The sequence below is a fragment of the Nelumbo lutea genome, chromosome 1 (genome assembly GCF_056320005.1).
Source record: "Nelumbo lutea isolate HS-2025 chromosome 1, American lotus-T2T, whole genome shotgun sequence".
Taxonomy (NCBI): domain Eukaryota; kingdom Viridiplantae; phylum Streptophyta; class Magnoliopsida; order Proteales; family Nelumbonaceae; genus Nelumbo; species Nelumbo lutea.
Genome location: NC_142684.1, coordinates 156,600,862 through 156,621,798, shown reverse-complemented (window position 1 = coordinate 156,621,798; position 20,937 = coordinate 156,600,862). Strand labels below are relative to the sequence as shown.

General features: G+C 37.2%; 3 protein-coding genes across 3 annotated transcripts; 1 reads left to right on the top strand and 2 right to left on the bottom strand.

The window, feature by feature from the left end:
* Window positions 1-3,360: 3,360 nt before the first annotated feature.
* LOC148878594 (glutathione transferase GST 23-like) lies at window positions 3,361-4,832 on the bottom strand. The gene is made up of 2 exons (XM_088956998.1): window positions 4,050-4,832; window positions 3,361-3,929 (listed from the first exon to the last, which is right to left on the bottom strand). Exons 1-2 carry the CDS (start codon window positions 4,359-4,361, stop codon window positions 3,588-3,590), a joined length of 654 nt encoding a protein of 217 aa, XP_088813124.1. The 5' UTR covers window positions 4,362-4,832; the 3' UTR covers window positions 3,361-3,587.
* Window positions 4,833-7,558: 2,726 nt separating this feature from the next.
* Window positions 7,559-8,545, bottom strand: LOC148878593 (glutathione transferase GST 23-like). The gene is made up of 2 exons (XM_088957030.1): window positions 8,145-8,545; window positions 7,559-8,029 (listed from the first exon to the last, which is right to left on the bottom strand). The coding sequence occupies exons 1-2, from the start codon at window positions 8,460-8,462 to the stop codon at window positions 7,676-7,678; spliced, it is 672 nt and encodes a 223-aa protein (XP_088813156.1). The 5' UTR covers window positions 8,463-8,545; the 3' UTR covers window positions 7,559-7,675.
* A 7,376-nt stretch (window positions 8,546-15,921) lies between these two features.
* Window positions 15,922-17,661, top strand: LOC148878592 (putative glutathione S-transferase). The gene is made up of 2 exons (XM_088957021.1): window positions 15,922-16,258; window positions 17,165-17,661. Exons 1-2 carry the CDS (start codon window positions 16,148-16,150, stop codon window positions 17,519-17,521), a joined length of 468 nt encoding a protein of 155 aa, XP_088813147.1. The 5' UTR covers window positions 15,922-16,147; the 3' UTR covers window positions 17,522-17,661.
* Window positions 17,662-20,937: the final 3,276 nt, after the last annotated feature.

Here is a 20,937-nt window from a genome sequence, read left to right as displayed (position 1 = left end):
TATGATATTTTTATTAATCAAATTAAAAAATAATTAAATTATGATAGTTATTAAATTGGATACATTATGATCATATAGAATTGAAAAAATGCTACTAATTTTCTATATTTATTTCTATTATAAAATTTATAAACATTTTATTTTAATTTAAAAAATACTTTATTTTTTAAAGAAATTATTTTAATTATTTAAAAATTTTATTTTTATTTTTTAAGAAAAAAAACATTTAATTATTTAATTTTTATTTAAAAAACTTTTATTTATATAATTAACTTATACATATTTATGATATATTTTAATCAAATTAAAAGAATAATTAAATTATGATAGTAATTAAATTGGATGCACCATTAAAATTTTTTTATATATTATGATCATATAGAATTAAAAAAAATGCCACTAGTTTTCTATATTTATTTCTATTTTAAAAATTTTATTACTTGGATACATTATGATCATCTAGAATTAAAAAAATGCTACTAATTTTGTATGTTAAATTCTATTATAAAAATTTTCATTTTAATTTTTTTAAAATTATTTCTATTTAAAAAAGTTTTATTTATAATAATTAAATGAAATGCATTAATAATATTTTTATTAAGAAATAATTAAATTATGATAGTATTTAAATTGGATACACCATTGAGAATTTGGATACATTTTGATCATCTAGAATCGAAAAAGAAAATAAATGCTACTAATTTTCTATATTTATTTCTATTTTAAAAATTTTATTACTTAACTAAGACTTCATAGGTTGATCAATTTGATTTGGACGGTTGAATTGCTTAACCACCATTTAGATAAATAATGGTTTTATTTTTAAGTCATTTTAAAATATATGTGTTTATATTATTAAAAAATATTTACATAAATCTAATTAGTAGCATTTACTAGTGAAAAATAATTTAGATATAGTATTTAATAAGAGAAAATGGGAGTTAATACGATAAGGTTATGTTTGGTTTGAAGGAAAAGGTAGGGAAAGGAAGGGAAAGAAATCAAAATCTATACAAGATTTGTAAATCTTTCCTTAGCTTTCATTTCCTTTCCCTACTTTTTCCTTCAAACTAAACATAGCTTAAGTGTAAGACTTAATGAGAGGGGTTTAAATATAGGAGAAAGTAATAGTTAAAGTTACATTTTCAATAGTTACAATTAGAGATGGATTAAATACACAAATATGGACATTTTAATAGCTATTAAAATTGACATTAAATATATAATAAAATGACTTTTATGCTCTTTCTCAAACAAAGAAATAGATGATAATTTTAGTAAAAAAAAAACTTCCATTATGTATCCACACTTTTATATATAGTATAGATTAATTTCTTCTTCCTTCCCCGATAACAATGAAAAGACAACAACCAACTACACACTAATCCAGAGACAAAACAGGCTTATGCCTTGCCGCCTTGTTTCTGAATATTTGTGCACTTTCTGATCGAGTAATTTTAACTTTTAACATCCACTGTGAACAGGAAGGGAGAAGACGAGTAATTATTGCGATTGTCACGGTTTTAGACTGCCGTTGTTGCTGAAGAAGAAGAGAGTAATTCTTGTTGTTGCCGAAGAAGACAAACAAGAGAAAATGGTCTCAAAAATATTGACTAATTAAAAATTGTGCTTCTCTCACCTAATCAAAACTTTGAAAGGTATTTGTGTCATTTTGCATGCCATCCAATGTTGGTTTAATTTTCGAAAATTTAGATCGATATTCAAAATCTCAATACAATACACCGTGTTCAGCATACGGCATACCATATCATATTGACAAGATTTCCACAAAGGTGTTTTCAGGGGCCTATTTATTTTATTTAAAAATATTTTAAAAAATAAAATTATTGATTCATATAAACGGATACACATTTTGAAGTTCGGATAATACAAGCTAATATACAATTTACCCTAATTTTTAAATTTTGTCTTTTAGTTTTAATTTTTACTTAACCGTCTAACTCTCCACGTCGAGTGGGAAGTCGAACTATATAAGAGCCCTAGCCTCTTTTACTCTCTGAACAACTCTTCTGCCACTAGACTTGTTCATGGGCTGGGTTCGGGTCGGGCTCTCACTCTGTATTAACAGATTTTTCTAAGGCCCGAGTCCGAGTCCAGCCTGACCATCGGGCCTATAACTTGGGCCTGAGCCCGGCCCTCATAAAAAGCCCAAAGTCCAGGCCTGGGCACGAACCCGAAATTTATCCCATGTTGTTACTACTGTTGAAGCGACTGAATAGAGAGAGAGAGAGAGTGAGAGAGAAATTATAAAGAAAAAATAAAAAAAAATATAGGGCTGTTCATAAGAATGCCCAACCCGGACCGACTCAACCCAAGTCGGCCGGGTTTTCATCAGTACCGGTCGGTTTTGGATTGGGCAAATATATAAACTGATATATCCGGTCGGTTTCGGTTTTCTTGTGTGAAAACCGAAACCAACCCGACTCGAACCGAACTAGTCTTCTACTAGTTCGGTAGTTCCTAGTTTGAGTAGTTTCTTACTTAACCATAACTAGTCTTCTACTAGAACTAGAAGACCCATTAGGCAGTTACAATTAGAATAGGCAATCTATCTTAGTTTCTAACTTTCTATAGTCTTTTAAACCAAATAGGCAACCCATTAGGCAATTACAATTAGAATTCAATTAGGTGTCTTTTTGTACAGGAGCAAAACCGAAACCGACCCAAACCGATCCAACCCAACTCAAACTGACCAGGTTGATTTGGCCTATCAGTGGGTTGGTTTCGGTTTCCACCTCAGGTAACCCAACCAGGTCGAGTCGGTTGAGAAAACCCCAATAAACCAACCCAACCCGACCCATGAACACCCCTAAAAAAATGTATATATTAAATTATAAATATATATATTTCAATAAATATTATATTATTTGTATATTTTATATAATATATAAAATACATATTATATATTTTATAAAATATACAATGCTGAGTCGGACTGGGCCGGGCTTTTTTGACAAATCCCGATCACAGCCCGTAATACAGTCGAGCTTATTGTGTTAGGCCCGAGTTCAGGCCCATAGGCCTAATTACATGACCAAGCCCGACCGGAATGCGGGCTGGGCCGGGCCGGACCATTGGGCTACCCGGCCCATGAACAGGTCTATCTGCCACCTACCGGCTGTTGTCCGTTCATCGTCCCTTCATTGTTGCCGCCTCACCATCGCCGACTCATTATTCCTCGGCTGATCTTCATTCACCACTGGTAATCTCTGTATCTGCATCTGCAGCTGCCGCTGCCGCCTTACCTTGCCGTTGGAAATACCATGATAATTCTTGATTGAGCCGTTGCAATTGATGGGTGAAAAGTGAAAACCTATCTTGAATTAAAACCAAATACAATTATAAAAAATTGAAGAAAGGTTTATTATGTATTTAATATTATATTTTATATAAACAAAAATGTTTATAATTGAAAATTATTATTATTAATGATAAAAATGGATAAAATAAAAAATAAACATCGAAAGTCGAAACTATCTCGAGCCCTGGTGAGAGCAGAGAATTTCAAGAAAGGGGAAGCCATGATTTTGACTTTTTTTTTTCTCATTATTACAGCGATTAGTCCATCATCTCAATCGTCTCATTCTACATTTCAAACAGGCCAACATTCTATGGAGATCAAGGTTGTCTCTTATTTCTGGGACCTCCTTGAAATTCTCCATCCATGCGTACAGGCGAGGGAACGCATGGGCTTCCACCAACTTCACGCCCGAGAGCTCTTCCATCGGTCCGATCCAGTGAGCAAGCCACCCGAATGCTATATCCACCATTCCAACTCTGTCTCCGCCGAAGAACTTCTTCTCTCCAAGAGCACGCTCTTCAATGGTTTTCAACGTTTCTGGCGTCTCTTTGAGTGCCTTCTCCTGTTCTTCCCCAACAGTCCAAAACGCTGCAAAGAAGGTTGCTTGCTACATGACCAAAAACATCAGAAAATAAGAACGCAAACAGAGGATCATCTCAACGTTTTTAAATCAAACACCTGGTGGTCTACGTGTGTCAGTCTGTGCAAGAAGTGAGAAATAAATTACCTTGCCTTCCAGATATTTAATCCAGAACCGAGCTTGGGCTCTCTCATAAGGATCTTGTGGCAGCAGCGGATGATCATTCGGCCATATCTCCTCGATGTATTCGAGGATAACGATGGACTCTGCAATTGGAACTCCACCATGTACAAGAACAGGAACCTTCTTGTGAACTGGGTTGTACTCCAAGAGCAAAGCACTCTTGTTGGAGAGATCCTCTTCCATGTACTCAAATTGTACACCCTTGAGCTTCAGAGCCCAGATTACTCCGTAAACAAATGGGCTTGGAAAAGCTCCAAATAGCTTCACTTGTTCCATTTCTTGGATCAGATCGATATGGAAGGTCTTCTACCCTGTTATGTTCATTTATACTGATCAAAATCGATCGAGGTGCTATTTTGGATACCAAGATTATCGTTTGAATGTTCAACTCTTGGAAGAATTTAGAGGGCCACTTGTTCTGTTTTATTGCCACAGACAAAAGTAATATCAACTTTGGTAATCTCTAGTGGTATTGAAGCTTCAATCCGATTTCGACCCATGTGCTGACCAGTTTGACTGATCGACGACATCCATGCGTTCATTCATTGGGTCTATTGCCTTAAGTCTATGGCAGATCCGGCTTCAAGTTCTTGCTTACACCGTTCCACGAGATCACATCTCTTGCCCACAACGCCTCACAACACATCTCTGCCATGTATTAGGAACATCTCGTGATGATGATATTATCAAGACTGATACTATCATTAGAAGATGTTCTCAATACATGGCAGGAATGTGCTGTGGAGCGGAGATGTGAACTCCCGTCCCACCAGTCTTTTTGGGCATTGCCCTTGACAAAAGCTGAACTCTTTGCATGACCATTTGTATTTATTAATTATTTTTTGTGATAAAATTACCTTTAACCCAGCTGCAACCCATATATAATTAAAATATATGTTTTAATAAGATGAACTAGCATAGGGGCCCTGCTTGGAAGGGGCTAGAATAAAACCGTCGATCTGTCAATCCATTGATCCAGTCCTTAGCCAAAAATTGTTGAATTGGTCAATGACCCATTGAATTAAGTAGTCGAACCATTGACCCGAAAACTGGTGGTAGGAATGATTCCGTTTTCATGTTGTATAAGTTACACGCTCTAATGATATAACACGTGTAATGCTTAATGGACCTTTCGTTTTCAGGTTGTATAAGTCACACGCTCCAATGACATAACACGTATGGTAATGCTTAATGGACCTCACACACTCAATATTTTGCATGTAGTTTTTGTTGTCAGAATGGGTCGTTTATTTTAATTTTTTTAATTGAAAACTATCCAAGCAACCAGTTTCGTTTTACCCCAATCCTAGTCCCTGGCCAAAAACCATTGAATCGGTCAATGACCCATTGACATGAATGGTTGAGCCATCAACCAATTGACCTGTTCAATGGTTTTGGCAATTTTTTGTTTTTTTAATTTTTATTGTTAAAATGAGTCATCTGTTCGAACCGAACGGTTGAATCGTCGACCCAAAAACCGGTGGTTAGAATGGTTCCATTTTTGGGTCGTATGAGTCTCACGCTCGAATGACATAACATATATGATATTGCTCAATGAACCTCACACAATTTTTTGCCTATAATTTTTGTTATCAGAACAAACCGTCAGTTCAAACCGGATGATCGAACCGTCGACCCAAAAATCGATAGCTAAAATGGTTCCGTAATTTTTTACTTGTAATTTTTGTTATCAGAACGGGCCATCTTTTCGAATTGAACGATCGAACCGTCGGTTGTCGAAACATTATTAACAACATTTATCAATAATAGTAAGTAACTATACTATTTAATTAAATAATCATTAATGATAGTTTTAATAATATTATTGAGTTATTTTTAATATAACAGTAACTATTAAATTTATGAATAGGATTTATTAACAATATTCATTAAATTAATAAATATCAAAATTAAATTAAATTAATGGTATTTATTAGTAATAGTCAGTAGTTATAATATTTTATTAAATAATCAATAACTATACTTTTAATAACATTTTTATTATTTTGAATATAACAGTAATTACTATATTTATTAACAGTATTTATAATTTTAATTTAAAATAAGATTTAAGTAAATATCTATTTATTAATAATATTTATAATAACAGTAATTATTAATTCTAATCACTAATTATATATTTATTAAATTATTGTAATAATCAGTAATTATTATTACAATAATTATTAATTAATTACTAGAAATGGATGCATGTTACTATGGGATCTACTCCATTTACTGATGACCATTCACTAAAATGGTGTTTAGTATCCATGTAGTTTTTCGGAGCAACAAAAAAGTTATTGGTTGATTTGTTTATCAGATAAATGGCTTTCTTGAAAATTGTGAGCCGTTTATAAAAAAAATATCAAATCTGATGTTTTCATTTTCAAGACGTTATATTTTTACTGTTTGGCTTATATGATGCCTAGTAATGTTATTGTGCTGAAAAACGCTTATATGATGCCTAACAATATTTTATACCAAACATTTATTTTATAACCTCACCTTCGGTTGGATCACCATGATTATTATTTATTAATAAAAGTTATGATGAATTTAAAAGAAATGTAAAAAAGTTTTGGTGAATTTTAAATAGTATTTTTATCCTATTAATTAACCACGTGTAACCCAAAAAATTGTATCTATTGAAATATTATAAAAATCGGCTTATTTGCTTTTGGATGATATATAAATGACATATAGTTAAAACCCAAAATTTACAGGTGGTATGATCTGTCATAAGTCATAAATTCAAGCATTTGGCCACGTCAGATCACAGGTGACTCACCCGGAGGTGACCCTGTAATTGCATGGGCGACTGCCATTTGTTGTTACTTATTAGCACGATTCTTATTTCCTTACCAGTTCCTATTGCACTATTTGGTTATTTGGTTAGTCGCCCTCTCAGCCAGAACGTAGAGTCCGTTTGGTTCATCCTTAAAATCAACAAAAATGAGAATAGGATTCCGATTCTGCCCAACCAAACAATCGGAATCAGTAACATGTGTGGCTCGTTTTCTGATGAAGTGAAAATTTTAGGGAGTCTCGTTTCCATTGATTCGATCCCATTTGTGCGAGAACCAATACAATCAAAATATTTTACTGGTTGAACCAATTGTCACTTCCATATATTTACTAGGATATATATGAGGAGATGACGGGTAACTTGGGGGTGGCAAATTGGTCTTATATCTGTACACAAAGGATTAGGGGGGTTTCGTGTAAACATAAAATACCTCCCAAATAATTAAACTGAAAAATAAAAAAAAAAAGGTATGCCATTTATTGGGACTTTGGGTTAAATGATTGGGTCACAAGATTGTGGACTGAATCAGCAGTTTTTTGTTTCAAGTGATCAGTTCAGGGGAAGAAAACTGGACCACCGATGAATTAGCCGGTTTATTGAATCGGTTTGGATCGATTTTGTGAATGATTCTCTTGATGTGAATGGTAAAAGATTCTAATTCTAAAAAAACAAACGCCGAATGCCTATATATATATATACATATAATATCTAAAATATATTATATATATAATATATTCAAACTGCAAAAGACCAAAGACCACCCAAGAACCTAGTTTTTTCATTACTGCGATTTGGCCACCATCTCCATTCTACGTTTCAAATGGACCAACATTCTATGGCGATCAGGAAGGTTGTCTCTGATTTCAGGGATCCCCTTAAAATTCTCCATCCATGCATGCAGGCGAGGAAACGCATGGGGTTCCATCAACTTCACCCCTTTGAGCTCTTCCATCACTTCCATCCAGAGAGCAATCCACCCGAATGCTATATCCACCATTCCAATTCTATCTCCACCGAAGAACTTCTTCTCTCCAAGAGCACGCTCTTCAATGGTTCTCAACACTTCCGAGGCCTCTCTGAATGCCTTCTCCTGTTGTTCCCCAACAGACCAAAACACTGCAATGAAGGTTGCTCCCTTCGTGACCAAAACCAAAAACTTCAGAAAACGCAAACAGAGGATCGTTTCAAAGTTTTTAAATCAAACATCTGGGCTACGAGTGTCTGTGCGCAATAAGTAAAAAGTGATTTGCCTTGTCTTCTCCAAATTTGATCCAGAACCGAGCTTGGGCTCTCTCATAAGGATCTTGTGGAAGCAGCAGAGGGTTACTCGGCCATGTTTCTTCGATGTATTCGAGGATAACGATGGACTCTGCAATTGGCTTTCCACCATGAACAAGAACGGGAACCTTCTTGTGAACTGGGTTGTACTCCAAGACCAAAGCACTCTTGTTGGAGAGATCCTCTTCTATGTACTCATATTTCACACCCTTGAGTTTCAGAGCCCAGATTACTCTGTAAACGTATGGGCTTGGAAAAGCTCCAAATAGCTTCACTTGTTCCATTCTCATATCTGATCGATATGGAGGTTCTTCTACCCTGTCATGCTCATTGGTGTTGATCAAACATCAAAGATTTGGCTATTTGAATGGAGTTCAACTTTTGTTGGGAAGCCACTTGTTCAGACGTCAAAGCCACTCGGGATCTGCTGCGAACACTTGCATGTACAGCAGGCATCCTCATGGGAATTACACGTGGTCTGAGGTGGCTAAATTGGTTACCACGTGGCGAGCCTGAAATGTCAGGCACTCAAATCCCAATAACCCCTCTCCTTTATGATTTTGGGTATACCTCCCTGAGATTTCTGACAATCACCCCTGAGGTTTCATTTTCACAAAACCACCTTGAAAAACCAGCAGTTACCTCGCTTTTATTGTTGTCTTGCACCAAAAATGTTAGCCAAATGCATTAGTTTTTCAAAAGCAGCTATTTTACTCTTATATTTATTAATTTATATAAAACTTTATTAAAATATTCTCAAAAGATTTTTTTTAATTAAAAAATCTCCCAAATAAAATTGAAAAGAATAAATTAATTTTCCTCTAAAAAAAACGTTAAGTGTAACGAAGCCTAAAGGATAAATCTGACATTTTGAATTATATTAAAAGATACTTTAATAAATTGCAAGAGTAATTTCATAACTTTGAAGTTTTCGTTATAAAGATAGAAGGGAGGTAACGACAGGCTTTTGTGAAATTAGAAGGGAGGTTTTTGTTAAAGTAAAACTCTGGAAAGGTTATTATGATTGCTAGAAACCTAAAGAGAGGTTTTTATATTTTGTCCGATTATTTTTTATGATGTTAATTGGGCATGTGTAGCCCATTGAAATTCAAATCAAATTACAAATTAAACCTGATTGAATTTGTTGATCTTTACCCGTATGGATCTCCAACCAGATCAATCTTTCTGTCTCTATCTCAGCTAAGCAGATTTTTTTTGGTGTTATTTTTTATAGGGTAAATTATAAAGACCTCCTGTATTATGGGGTCTGTCATAAAGACCCCCTATACTTTATTTTGCGATTAAGACCCCTTTTCCTTAGTCTTCTGCTGTTTCAATATTTTTTAATCCCTATATTACCTTTGTAATAACTATTCGGAGAAAAAGATTGTTCATCTTCCCCAACCTCATGATACACGAACAATAGTAGCGATAGCTGTTGTAGCGGCAACGGACTTCCAAGTCCTTCCCCTCTCTCTCTCTCCCGATCTCTCTTCTTCCCTTTCCCCTTTCTTCTTCCCGATTTCCTCTGTTTTCCATTGCTTGCAGGTGAATGATCTGAGTTTCGTAGTTGCAGAGACACCAACGTTGGCTAGAAGCTAATGGGTTACTTGTCAAATTTTCCATCATTCACTTAATCAGATTGCCTTATCCTCTACTTAATGAGACAATTCCGTAAAGGTTAGGAGATCATTGGATTGAAGACATAATGTATGTGAACAAGGCATCTTTCACTATACAGCAGCCTCCCAGTTCCCTCTCTCTGCCTCCACCTCAAAGACCCAATTCGGGTTACATTGTTATTCAAGATGAGGAGTCTGTAGATACGTGTTGTATCGGATAGTATAAGGACTACAAATTTCGAGATCTGCCATTCCCTCAGAACAAGATGCTTACAGTCCGATATGTAACAGGGGCTGGGCTGGGGAGTACAGCTCGGAGAGACAGGACGATGCCTACTTCACCCCAGTTCTTAACTAGCTGCTGTTTTCCAATCTATACTATGTCATAAAAGCACACGGGAGGCACAAAGGGTTTAGCCTTTTTTCCCTTACTACTTGTTATATCTTCCTCTTTTCCTCTTTTAAGGTTCTAAAGGATTTAAATTTGTTCATCTTGGACCAATACTGCTTCTCTCTCTCTTTTTTGATTTGTGCTTCAGTTATTTATGAATAGCTAATGTTTTTCTTTCCAAACTCCGTCACCCATTGCCTTGGCTGATTGTGACACCATTTCCCTACCCACATCAATGCTTCGGATGGAACTGGGAGGTGGAGGCAGAGAGATCATTGTCTTTCCAAACGTGCGATCTGGAACCAATGGCATGGCTGCATGTGGCGGCCTTTAGGAAAGGACTGCATCCTGACCGTCCAAGCCCACCTACTTCCAGGCGGTTTCAAGTATAAATAGGGAGCATCCTTCTCAAGGTAAACATCTGGAATCTAGACTCAAAACTACCTAGAAGTCTCTACTTCCCCCTGTGGCCTCGTCTAAGTGTTACCACCTCAGGCCTCGTCCACCTTGTATTGCACCCACACTAACTTGACTATCGGAGTCTCCGCCTCGGGTATCAAGCCAGGGCCTCTAACATTCTCTCACCTTTGCTCCTTGTAGGACCGGCCTAGTCCATATCCAGCTCACTATAAAGCAATGCTGTAGTGAACTAGAAGGCCATCCATATCCAGCTCAAGATATCTTAAAATGGGAGAAGTGAAGTTGTTGGGAGCTTGGCCTAGCCCATTTCTTTACAGAGTCATTTGGGCTGTGAAATCGAAGGGGATAGAGTACGAATACATAGAAGAAGATCTATCCAACAAGAGTGAATTGCTTTTGAAGTATAACCCAGTTCCCAAGAAGATCCCTGTGCTTGTTCACAATGGAAAACCAGTTGCAGAGTTGATGATTATCCTGGAATACATCAACGAGACATGGCCGGAGCATCCATTACTACCCAAAGATGCACAAGAGAGAGCCACAACACTAATTTGTTTGAAACAATATTTGACCACCTACCTCCAGACGGTCTCAAGTATAAATAGGGAGCAACCCTCTCCAGGTAAACATCTGGAATCTAGACTCAAAACTACCTATAACTCTCTAATTCCCCTTGTGGCCTCGTCTAAGTGTTCCCATCTCAGGCCTCGTCCACCTTGTATTGCACCCACACTAACTTGATTGTCGGAGTCTCCGCCTCGGGTATCAACTCGGGGCCTCTAACATTCTCTCTCCTTTGCTCCTCGTAGGACCGGCCTATCAACCCTCGGCCACTCTAGGCCTTGAACCACTCAGCCACTCCTTGGCTCGAAAGCAAATTGTGAAGGGATGGGAGATCCATCATATGGATGGCCGAACCCTACAGGAATGTTGGGCGAAATTTCAAAAAATTTCTTTCTCTCCCATCTGGGAATCATATTCCCTAATTTAGAAAACTGTATTTTCAAGGTTCGTTCTTGAATCAAAACCAGGCCAGATCTGAAACCAAAAGGGAAGTGAGGGATATACCTGATACGAAGTAAAATGAACTCACAATGTAGGTTTTCACGCCCAAAGAGAATACCAAATCCGTTTCCACTGAAGATGACACAACGTATGTTGAGATAGGATTAGCAAGAACGGTTCTTCAGCAAGAACCTGGGATTCTTCACCAAGAATCGAGTAGGGTGGTGTGAGCACAATTTTTGATTGTTTCTTCACCAAAAAACAATATCAAGAACAATTCTTGATCACTCTAATAGGTGGAGATCGAACTGGGATGGCGCCAAGAGCTGAGGGAGCGAAAAGACTACAGAGAGAATTGTGTATTTTCTGTGGAATTCGCCCCATATTTATAATCTTTTCAAGATCAACTTCCTAATCTGATTAGGAATGGGATTTCCTAATCTAAATCTTGTATTAGATCTGGACTCTCAAGTTGATAAGACTTATCTTATCCAATTGCTAATCCCAGCCAGATTATAAACCTAGAATGACCCAATTTAATTGAACTTTTTAAGCCCAGTTCGAAATGGGCTTTAGGCCCATTAAGTCATATTGCTTACTTTACCCTTTAAGTGCTGGCTAGTTTGGTTCTCTTTGTATGGCATGGGACCCTAGCATCGATCTACACATCAACCACATGGGTTTAGCCTAGCATTTGTTACAAGGCTTGGCTGGATTCACTATTATGGGCAGTGAACCCTTGAGTCCATTACCATGGGCTCTTAATGGGCCCAACACTTACACTAAGTGGTCATTGGGTCAAGCCATCTTGTGAAAACCCAAGGACTGTGGGCAGATGTAAGATTAGCCCATCAGGTATTATTCTCAATGGCCTTAAACTTAACCTCTTAGCCCATAATGATCAAACATTGCCCAACAAGAGATGACCTCTCCCTCGACTGCAAGGTACAATGTTACACTTTCTACTCACATGGATCCCGGGAATTAAATCCTTTTTGCAAACAATTTGAAACCATAATATATAAGTATATCTCTATATAAATATATTTTGCAAAACCAAATTTCAAACACATTTAAAATCCACTATCAGTAGTTTAGGTTTCCATCGGAGAGAGTGCATTCTCCAATCATTCACTTTGTTCGACAAAGGGGTTGATCCTATCATTATGATCACCCATTCAGGTGAATTCTCAGACTATCCCAACATACCCAGGTTTTGACCCGATAAAGGATCTCACTGATTGGCATATTAAAGACAGTCCAATCCGACACCTAGTGCAGTACCATAATCGACTCTAGAGATCATGTGTAACATTTCAGTTTTGCCCATCTATCTCCAAGATCCAGGGCAATACTTGAATTTGGTCCGGTTCAGGGTTTCAAGAAAACCCACACTACATGTACCTCATGTCCCACCCTGGCAGCTGAGACAAGCCACCCCAACCAACTTGGTGTCACATCAGTGTCAGCCTTGGCAGAATAAATCTTCTCAAATCTATCCAATGGCTGTGAAGATTCTAAACTAACACGAGTATCATAAGTGTCTAGTTTAAGGGTATTACACAGAAACACACTATAATAACATGAATCAATTGTGCACTTTATTCATTTACAATAAATGACAATAAGTACATCAATCTGATTGGAGCTAAGGGCATACACTGTCTAACAGTTGGCGTCATCTATGGAAACGTTGCTAAGACTTCCCTTAATTTACTCTAAGAAACTCAAGAATTAACTCCTAAGCTTCAACTGATATGGAAAGAAACACCCGGAACACTGAGAACTTGGTCACGATGGACCAATTTCAAGTGGTCCTCAATTGGCTTGACAACCTCGCGTAGAGGCTAGATGAGGTGGGGCGTCCGGTAGGAGGCTACCCCTCAGGGCAGCCACCCCGTTGGTAACCTGGGGCACCATGATGAGTGCGTGTCTCTGGACTCATTGGCCATCGGCCCAGTCAGATCCAACAGGGCCGACCCCTCAAAGTCCGACAATAGCCGACGTGCCAGCCAACCATCGAAGACCTCCTGACCTCCTAGCCGAAGAGGGGAAGAATCTGCATAGTGTTGCAATCATCGCCAAGACCAAGAACATCACCACCACCGCCAAACCCGATCCTTATATAAAAGTCCAAAGCCTGGGCCGAAGTCCAATCAGAAATTTGAAAACAAATATTTTTCTTCTTTTTTTATTCAATAAAAAAGTATTTTAAATATTGTATATATATTTATTAAACAAACTATGTTTTTTATTATTTAATATATATTATCAAGTCGAGCTCAAACTCAGGCTTAGGCTGGGCTTTTTTGAGAAAGCCTGAGCCATCCAAAAAAAAAAAAAGGTTGGACCTAATATTTTAGGCCCAAACCTGAACCCACAGGCCTAAATTTATGTCCAAGCCTAACTTAAAATAGGCACAAGTCTAGGTCTAAAGCCATATCTCATCGATACAAGTGATTCCTTATGGGAACATCGAGTGGAGTGGCAAATAGGGATGGCCATGATCCAAGAGCTTCTCACGAGCTTTTCGAGCTCAGCTCAGCTTGTTTTAAACTGAGCTTCGAGCTGAACTCGAGCATGATATATATGCTCGTTTGCTAATTGAGCCGAGCTCGAGCCCAATAAAGCTCGACTTGTGAGGCTCGCTAGCCTAATCAAGTCTAATATAATACATACATACATATATATAATAAATCAATTTTATTATATAAATAATATTTTTATATTTTATAATAGTAAATAATTTTTATAATTCTTAAATTTTTGTATATAAAATAAAATAAATATTATTATATGTATAATTTTTATTTTTTTAGAAAAAATTAACTTGTAGTCAAGCTTGAGTCTAACCATGCTCGAACTTGCGAGCTTTGAACCAAGCCGAGCTCAAACTCAAGTATCTAGCTCGAATCAAACTCGAGCTCGAACCTTCAGTGAGCCGAGCTCAGCTTGGCTCGAATCTACCCCTATTGGCAACTAAATCATGATGACCAAAATGATCAAATTAGGCTTATGATTGATAAAGCTTGGCTCGAATTGACCCCTAAATTTAAAATACCTGCAAATCGTGATGACCAAAATGAGCAAATCATGCTTATGGTTGACAAAACAGAAAAAAATGCAAAATAGGACCTGAGGTATGGTATTTAAATAGAAAGACGTTTATCTATGAACTACAATCTATCTAAACAATAAGCACAAACCTATACAATAGAAAAACTCAAAAACCTATACATCAAATTTTACAGGAAGATCTAGACTCACTGTCATGACACTTTGGGCCGGGTTGAATGGTTTTCTACACAGACTTTGTCAACAATTCATAAATTAAAAGAGAAACTTAAGGAAAAAGTTTGTGAATAAAGAAGCTTAGGGTCCAAGCAAGAAAACTCTCCCATGAAACACCATAAAAGCAAGTGGGTATAGTGTTGAAGGTCATCCATATCTATATCCATATCCATTATAAAAGTTATTTATTATATGTATATATGTATATATGTATATATAATAAAAATTATTTATTTAATATCAGGATCGTGAGTTTCACGAGTTGAGATTTATCAGGCTTGAACTTGACTCGATTAGTAAACGATGCTATATATTAGATTCGAATTCGACTTAAAATTTGATTTAAGCAAAATTGAACCGAACTTGAATAACTCATGAAAGGCTTAACTGGTGGACACCCCTAAATTCTAAGGAGATTCATTGTTGGTGATTAATTAAATGCCCTGGAAGTGTCCAGACCCGAAATGAAGGAAACTCTGCAGCTGACTAGCTTGCAAACAAAACAAAGGTCAAGACCCAAAATGAAGGAAACTCTGCAGCTGACTAGCTTGCAAACAAAACAAAAGTCAAGACCCAAAATGAAGACTTCTCTGGCTCCTACCCTGGGAGCTCTCCTACTTAGCTCTGTCAGGTCTCTCCCGCTCTCTAGTCTTAGTTATTCCTCTCATGTAATTAAACTGCTCTGGAAGACGTCTGCCTCAACAGACGTCAGGGACTGGGTAAGCATCTTCCTTTACTTACTCTAATCACAGTGTAAAGAAACTCGATCTCGTCAATATATTATAACCTGCGCCCATTTGTTCTAATCCACAGTCAAAAATCAACATCAATTTCCAACTATTTATTTACATCAAATTTAATACTCCAAGATCAACTAGGCCCACATTCAAAAATCGATCACACCAAACTTTGAAAAGAAAATTTGACAATCAGAGAAAGCTTCAAGAAAGAAGCTTGGAACACAAGAAAAAACAACCCCATGAATCCCTATAAAGCAATGCTGTAGTGAACTAGAAGGCCATCCATATCCAGCTCAAGATATCTTAAAATGGGAGAAGTGAAGTTGTTGGGAGCTTGGCCTAGCCCATTTCTTTACAGAGTCATTTGGGCTCTGAAATCGAAGGGGATAGAGTACGAATACATAGAATAAGATCTATCCAACAAGAGTGAATTGCTTTTGAAGTATAACCCAGTTCACAAGAAGATCCCTGTGCTTGTTCACAATGGAAAACCAGTTGCAGAGTCGATGATTATCCTGGAATACATCGACGAGACATGGCCGGAGCATCCATTACTACCCAAAGATGCACAGGAGAGAGCCACAGCACGATTCTGGGCAAAATTTGCTGAGGATAAGGCAAGTATAAAGTATAAGTAGTTGAAGATCTTGTTTTTAGTTGTAATCGAATACAAGGGTTCAATTGAAAATGCAAGTTTTCAATCCCCGCTTGCACTAATTAGCTGATTCTTAGTCAAATATACACCTTGCAATAGAAATTTGAACCAGACTAAGGGGTGCAAGTCAGATGGGCTGCGTCAGCTTTAAGCTGAGGCCCAACCCTAAGAATTGGGTCTAAGTTCTTAGTCCGGACTGAGCCTGATGGCAAGCGTAATTTGTCTAACCTAGGCTTAACCCTAAGAATTGGGTCTAAATTTGATGCACTTGGGTTTGATTCAGGCCTGGACTGGGTTTGGGTTGGTCAATTAACCCAAACTAAAATTTGATATAAATACATATGCATGTGTACAAATGTTTGTATATATGCACATATATGTCTTTATATGCATAAATGCATGTATATAGTGGAAATAGGTTCAGGTATGGATAGGGTTAGATCAGGTTTGGGCTACCTATGAGCTAGGCCCGGGCCCAATCCAAAAATCATGAAAAATAAAAAGACATACTCTTGAGACCAAACCCATCCTGAGAAGAATTCTGGCCTGGGTCGGTCCAGGCTCGGATTGAGCCTGCCCAAGTTATGCCCCTAACTTTCGGACCAGGCTCCTTCAAATTTTAACAAATCCACCCTCATCACCTGCCTAATTGGGATCTGCTCTCACAGAAAGCACTCCTCACACTGACCTCATCAGCCACATCCCAACATGTATTGAAAACATCTTTGTGGCTGGTACATGCTATGAGATCGGTGTGAGGAGCAGATCCGGACTCAAGCCCGCCCAAATTGCACTGGTAAATTCATGCTCACAAGATGAATTTATTTAGAAAATGGTGGCTCATGTACAAATAACCATTCTTATGTAGGGAGCATGTTTTATGACATTCTTCCGTTCCCGTGGTGAAGAACAAGAGAAGGCAAGGAAAGAATGCTTGGAAATGCTGAGAATGGTAGAAGAATATGGTGGGCTTGGAGAGAAGAAGTTTTTTGGTGGTGACACAATTGGATTGGCTGACTTGGCCTTTGGTGGGGTTGCTTGCTGGTTGGGAGTGATGGAGGATATAGTAGGAGTGAAGTTGGTGGAAGCTCATACCTTCCCTCGTTTGTATGCATGGATTCACAATTTCAACCAAGTGGGTGTGATCAAAGAGAACCTGCCTGATCGTGAGAAGATGTTTGTGTTTTTCAAACACAGGAGAGAAATTCTTTTGGCATCCGCATAATCTTCACCATATTTATGGGTTGCATACATCTATGATCTCCTTAATTAGTCTATTACTTTGGCTTTTCCCTTTGAATAAGGACTCCCCATATATTTAGTGTATTAGAGGTTTCATTTTGAATAAGAGATGGAATTGTAGCACATCCTATTTCTTATTAGGGTTCTGAACGGTATCTCATTGTCCAAATTCAAATTTGAATTCAATCCCATTAAGACTTAGATTTGATAGAGTATAAATATAAATTTGTAGAGTGCAAAATCTTATATTTTGCATTATCGTATATGTATTTGTACTGTACATATTTATATTTGTACTCTTTCCAAACTGAGCATAAGGGTCGAAGTACCCCTATACTTTCACAAGCACTGAACTACCCAATTTCATATCAAGTGCTTATAATTGCAAAGTTCCAATTATACATATTGAAAATTTCTTTGACACCCATGTCACACATCACATCAGATAACCACTTTCACTTAAAAAATGTATGCATTGAATTGGTGTTGACATTAATAAAAGAAACATCAAATTTGGTGTTTCATGAAGAAGTGGCAATGGTACCAAATAGAAATACATTTTTTTTTATGTAAACAGTGGCCTATTTTAACAAATATATGTATTGATAAACCCCAAACATTTTCTAGCAGAAGCAACAATCATACCAAACACAACTTGAGTTATTGGCAGATTTTTATTTGCAAGGACATGCCTAACCTATCGACAAAGGAGATGGCACATTATTACATTTGGTTCTCCTTTGCTATCATGTTCTTATTTTCTTGTTAACATTTGGTTCTCAAGTATAAATAGGGAGCAACCCCCTCAAGGTAAACATCTGGAATCTAGACTCAAGACTAACTAGAACTCTCCAATTCCCCTCGTGGCCTCGTCTGAGTGTTTCCACTTTAGGTCTCATCCACCTTGCATTGCACCCACACTAACTTGATTGTCGGAGTCTCTGCCTCGGGTATCAACCCGGGGCCTCTAACATTATCTCTCCTTTGCTCCTTGTAGGATCGGCCTACCAATCCTCGACCACTCTAGGCCTCGAACCACTCAGCCACTCCTCAAATCGGAAGCAAAATGATAGTGTTGCCCTTAGCCCATTCTAGGCAGAAACAATTGGCATTGTCTGTGGGAATGTCGCTAAAACTTCCCTTAATTTACTCTAAGAAACTCAATAATTAACTCCTAAGCTTTAGCTGATATGGAAAGAAACACCAGGAACACCCAGAACTTGGTCACAATGGACCAATTTCATGCGGTCCTCGACTGACTTGACAACCTCGCGCAGAGGCTGGACAAGGTGGGGCGTCCCGTAGGAGGCCGCCCTTAGGGCAGCCGCCCCGTTGGTAACCTCGGGCTCCACGCCCTAGTTAGATCCAATAGGGCTGACCCCTCAGAATTTTACGTGCCAGCCAGCCAGCCGCCGAGGACCTCCTGACCTGCTAGCCGAAGAGGGGAAGAATCTGCATAGTCTCGCGATCACTGCCAAGACCAAGAACATCACCACCGCCGTCGAATTCGACCCTCATATAAAAGTACGAAGCCTGGGCCCAAGCCCAATCAGAAATTTGAAAAGAGATTTTTTTTCTTTTTTTATTCAGTAAAAAAGTATTTTAAAAATTTTATATACATATATATTAAACAAAATATGTTTTTTATTATTTAATATATATTATCAAGTCAAGCTCAAACTCAGGCTTAGGCTAGGCTTTTTTGAGAAAGCTTGAGCCCATCCAAAAAAAAAAAGGTTGGACCCAATATTTTAGGCCCAAACCTAAACCCACAGGCCTAAATTTATGTCCAAGCCTAACTTAAAATGGGCACAAGTCTAGGTCTAAAGCCCTATCTCATCAATACAAGTGATTCCTTATGGGAACATCGAGTGGAGTGGCAAATAGGGGTGGCCATGATCTAAGAGCTTCTCACGAGCTTTTCGAGCTCAGCTTAGCTTGTTTTAAACCGAGCTTCGAGCTGAACTCAAGCCTAATATATATGCTCGTTTGCTAATTGAACCGAGCTCGAACCCAATAAAGCTGGACTCGTGAGGCTCACATGCCTAATAAAATCTAATATAATACATACATACATACATATAAATATATATAATAAATCAGTTTTATTATATATATAATATTTTTATTTTTTATGTATAATATTAAATAATTTTTATAATCCTTAAATTTTTGAATATAAAATAAAATAAATATTATTATATGTATAATTTTTAATTTTTAGAAAAAATTAGCTTGTGGTCGAGCTCGAGCCAAGCCAAGCTCGAACTTGCGAGCTTTAAACTGAGCCCAACTCTAACTCAAATATTTAGCTTGAATCGAACTCGAGCTCAAACCTAATACAATTTCAATGAGCCGAGCTCGGCTTGGCTCGAATCTACTCCTATTAGCAACTACTTGCAAATCGTGATAATCAAATAGTTGATAAATCTCGGCTCGAATTGACCCCTAAATTTAAAATACCTGCAAATCGCGATGACCAAAATGATCAAATCAGGCTTATGGTTGATAAAACAGAAAAAATGCAAAATAGGACATGAGGTATGGTATTTAAATAGAAAGACGGTTATCTATGAACTACAATATATCTAAACAACAAGCACAAACCTTATCAGTTATCCCAGTTTCAAGATACTTAAATTATTAGTTAATTAAACGTAAGCACGCGTGCCAACTGCTACATACTCTAGTCCGATTGTCCAAAGTCAAGGATCAATACAATAGAAAAACTCTAAAACCTATACATCAAATTTTCCAGGAATATCTAGACTCACCCTCATGACACTTAGGGCCGGGTTGAATATCTAAAACTCTCCCATGAATCACCATAAAAGCAAGTGGGTATAGTGTTGAAGGTCATCCATATCCATATTCATATCCATTATAAAAATTATTTATTATTTTATAAAAAATAAAAATATTTTTATATAATAAAATTGTATATATATATATATATAATAAAATTTATTTATTTAATATCATGCTCGTAAGTTTCACAAGTTTTGCTTTATCAGGCTTGAACTTGACTCGATTAATAAACGATCCTATATATTAGACTTGAATTCAACTTAAATTTTGATTTAAACAAAATTGAACTGAACTTTTCACAAACCGAGCTTGAATAACTCTTGAACGACTTAACTGGTGGCCGCCCCTAAATTCTAAAGAGACTCATTGTTGGTGATTAATTAAATGCCCTGGAAGTATCCAGACCCAAAATGAAGGAAACTCTGCAGCTGACTAGCTTGCAAACAAAACAAAGGTCAAGACCCAAAATGAAGGAAACTCTGCAGCTGACTAGCTTGCAAACAAAACAAAGGTCAAGACCCAATGAAGGAAACTCTGCAGCTGACTAGCTTGCAAACAAAACAAAGGTCAAGACCAAAATGAAGACTTCTC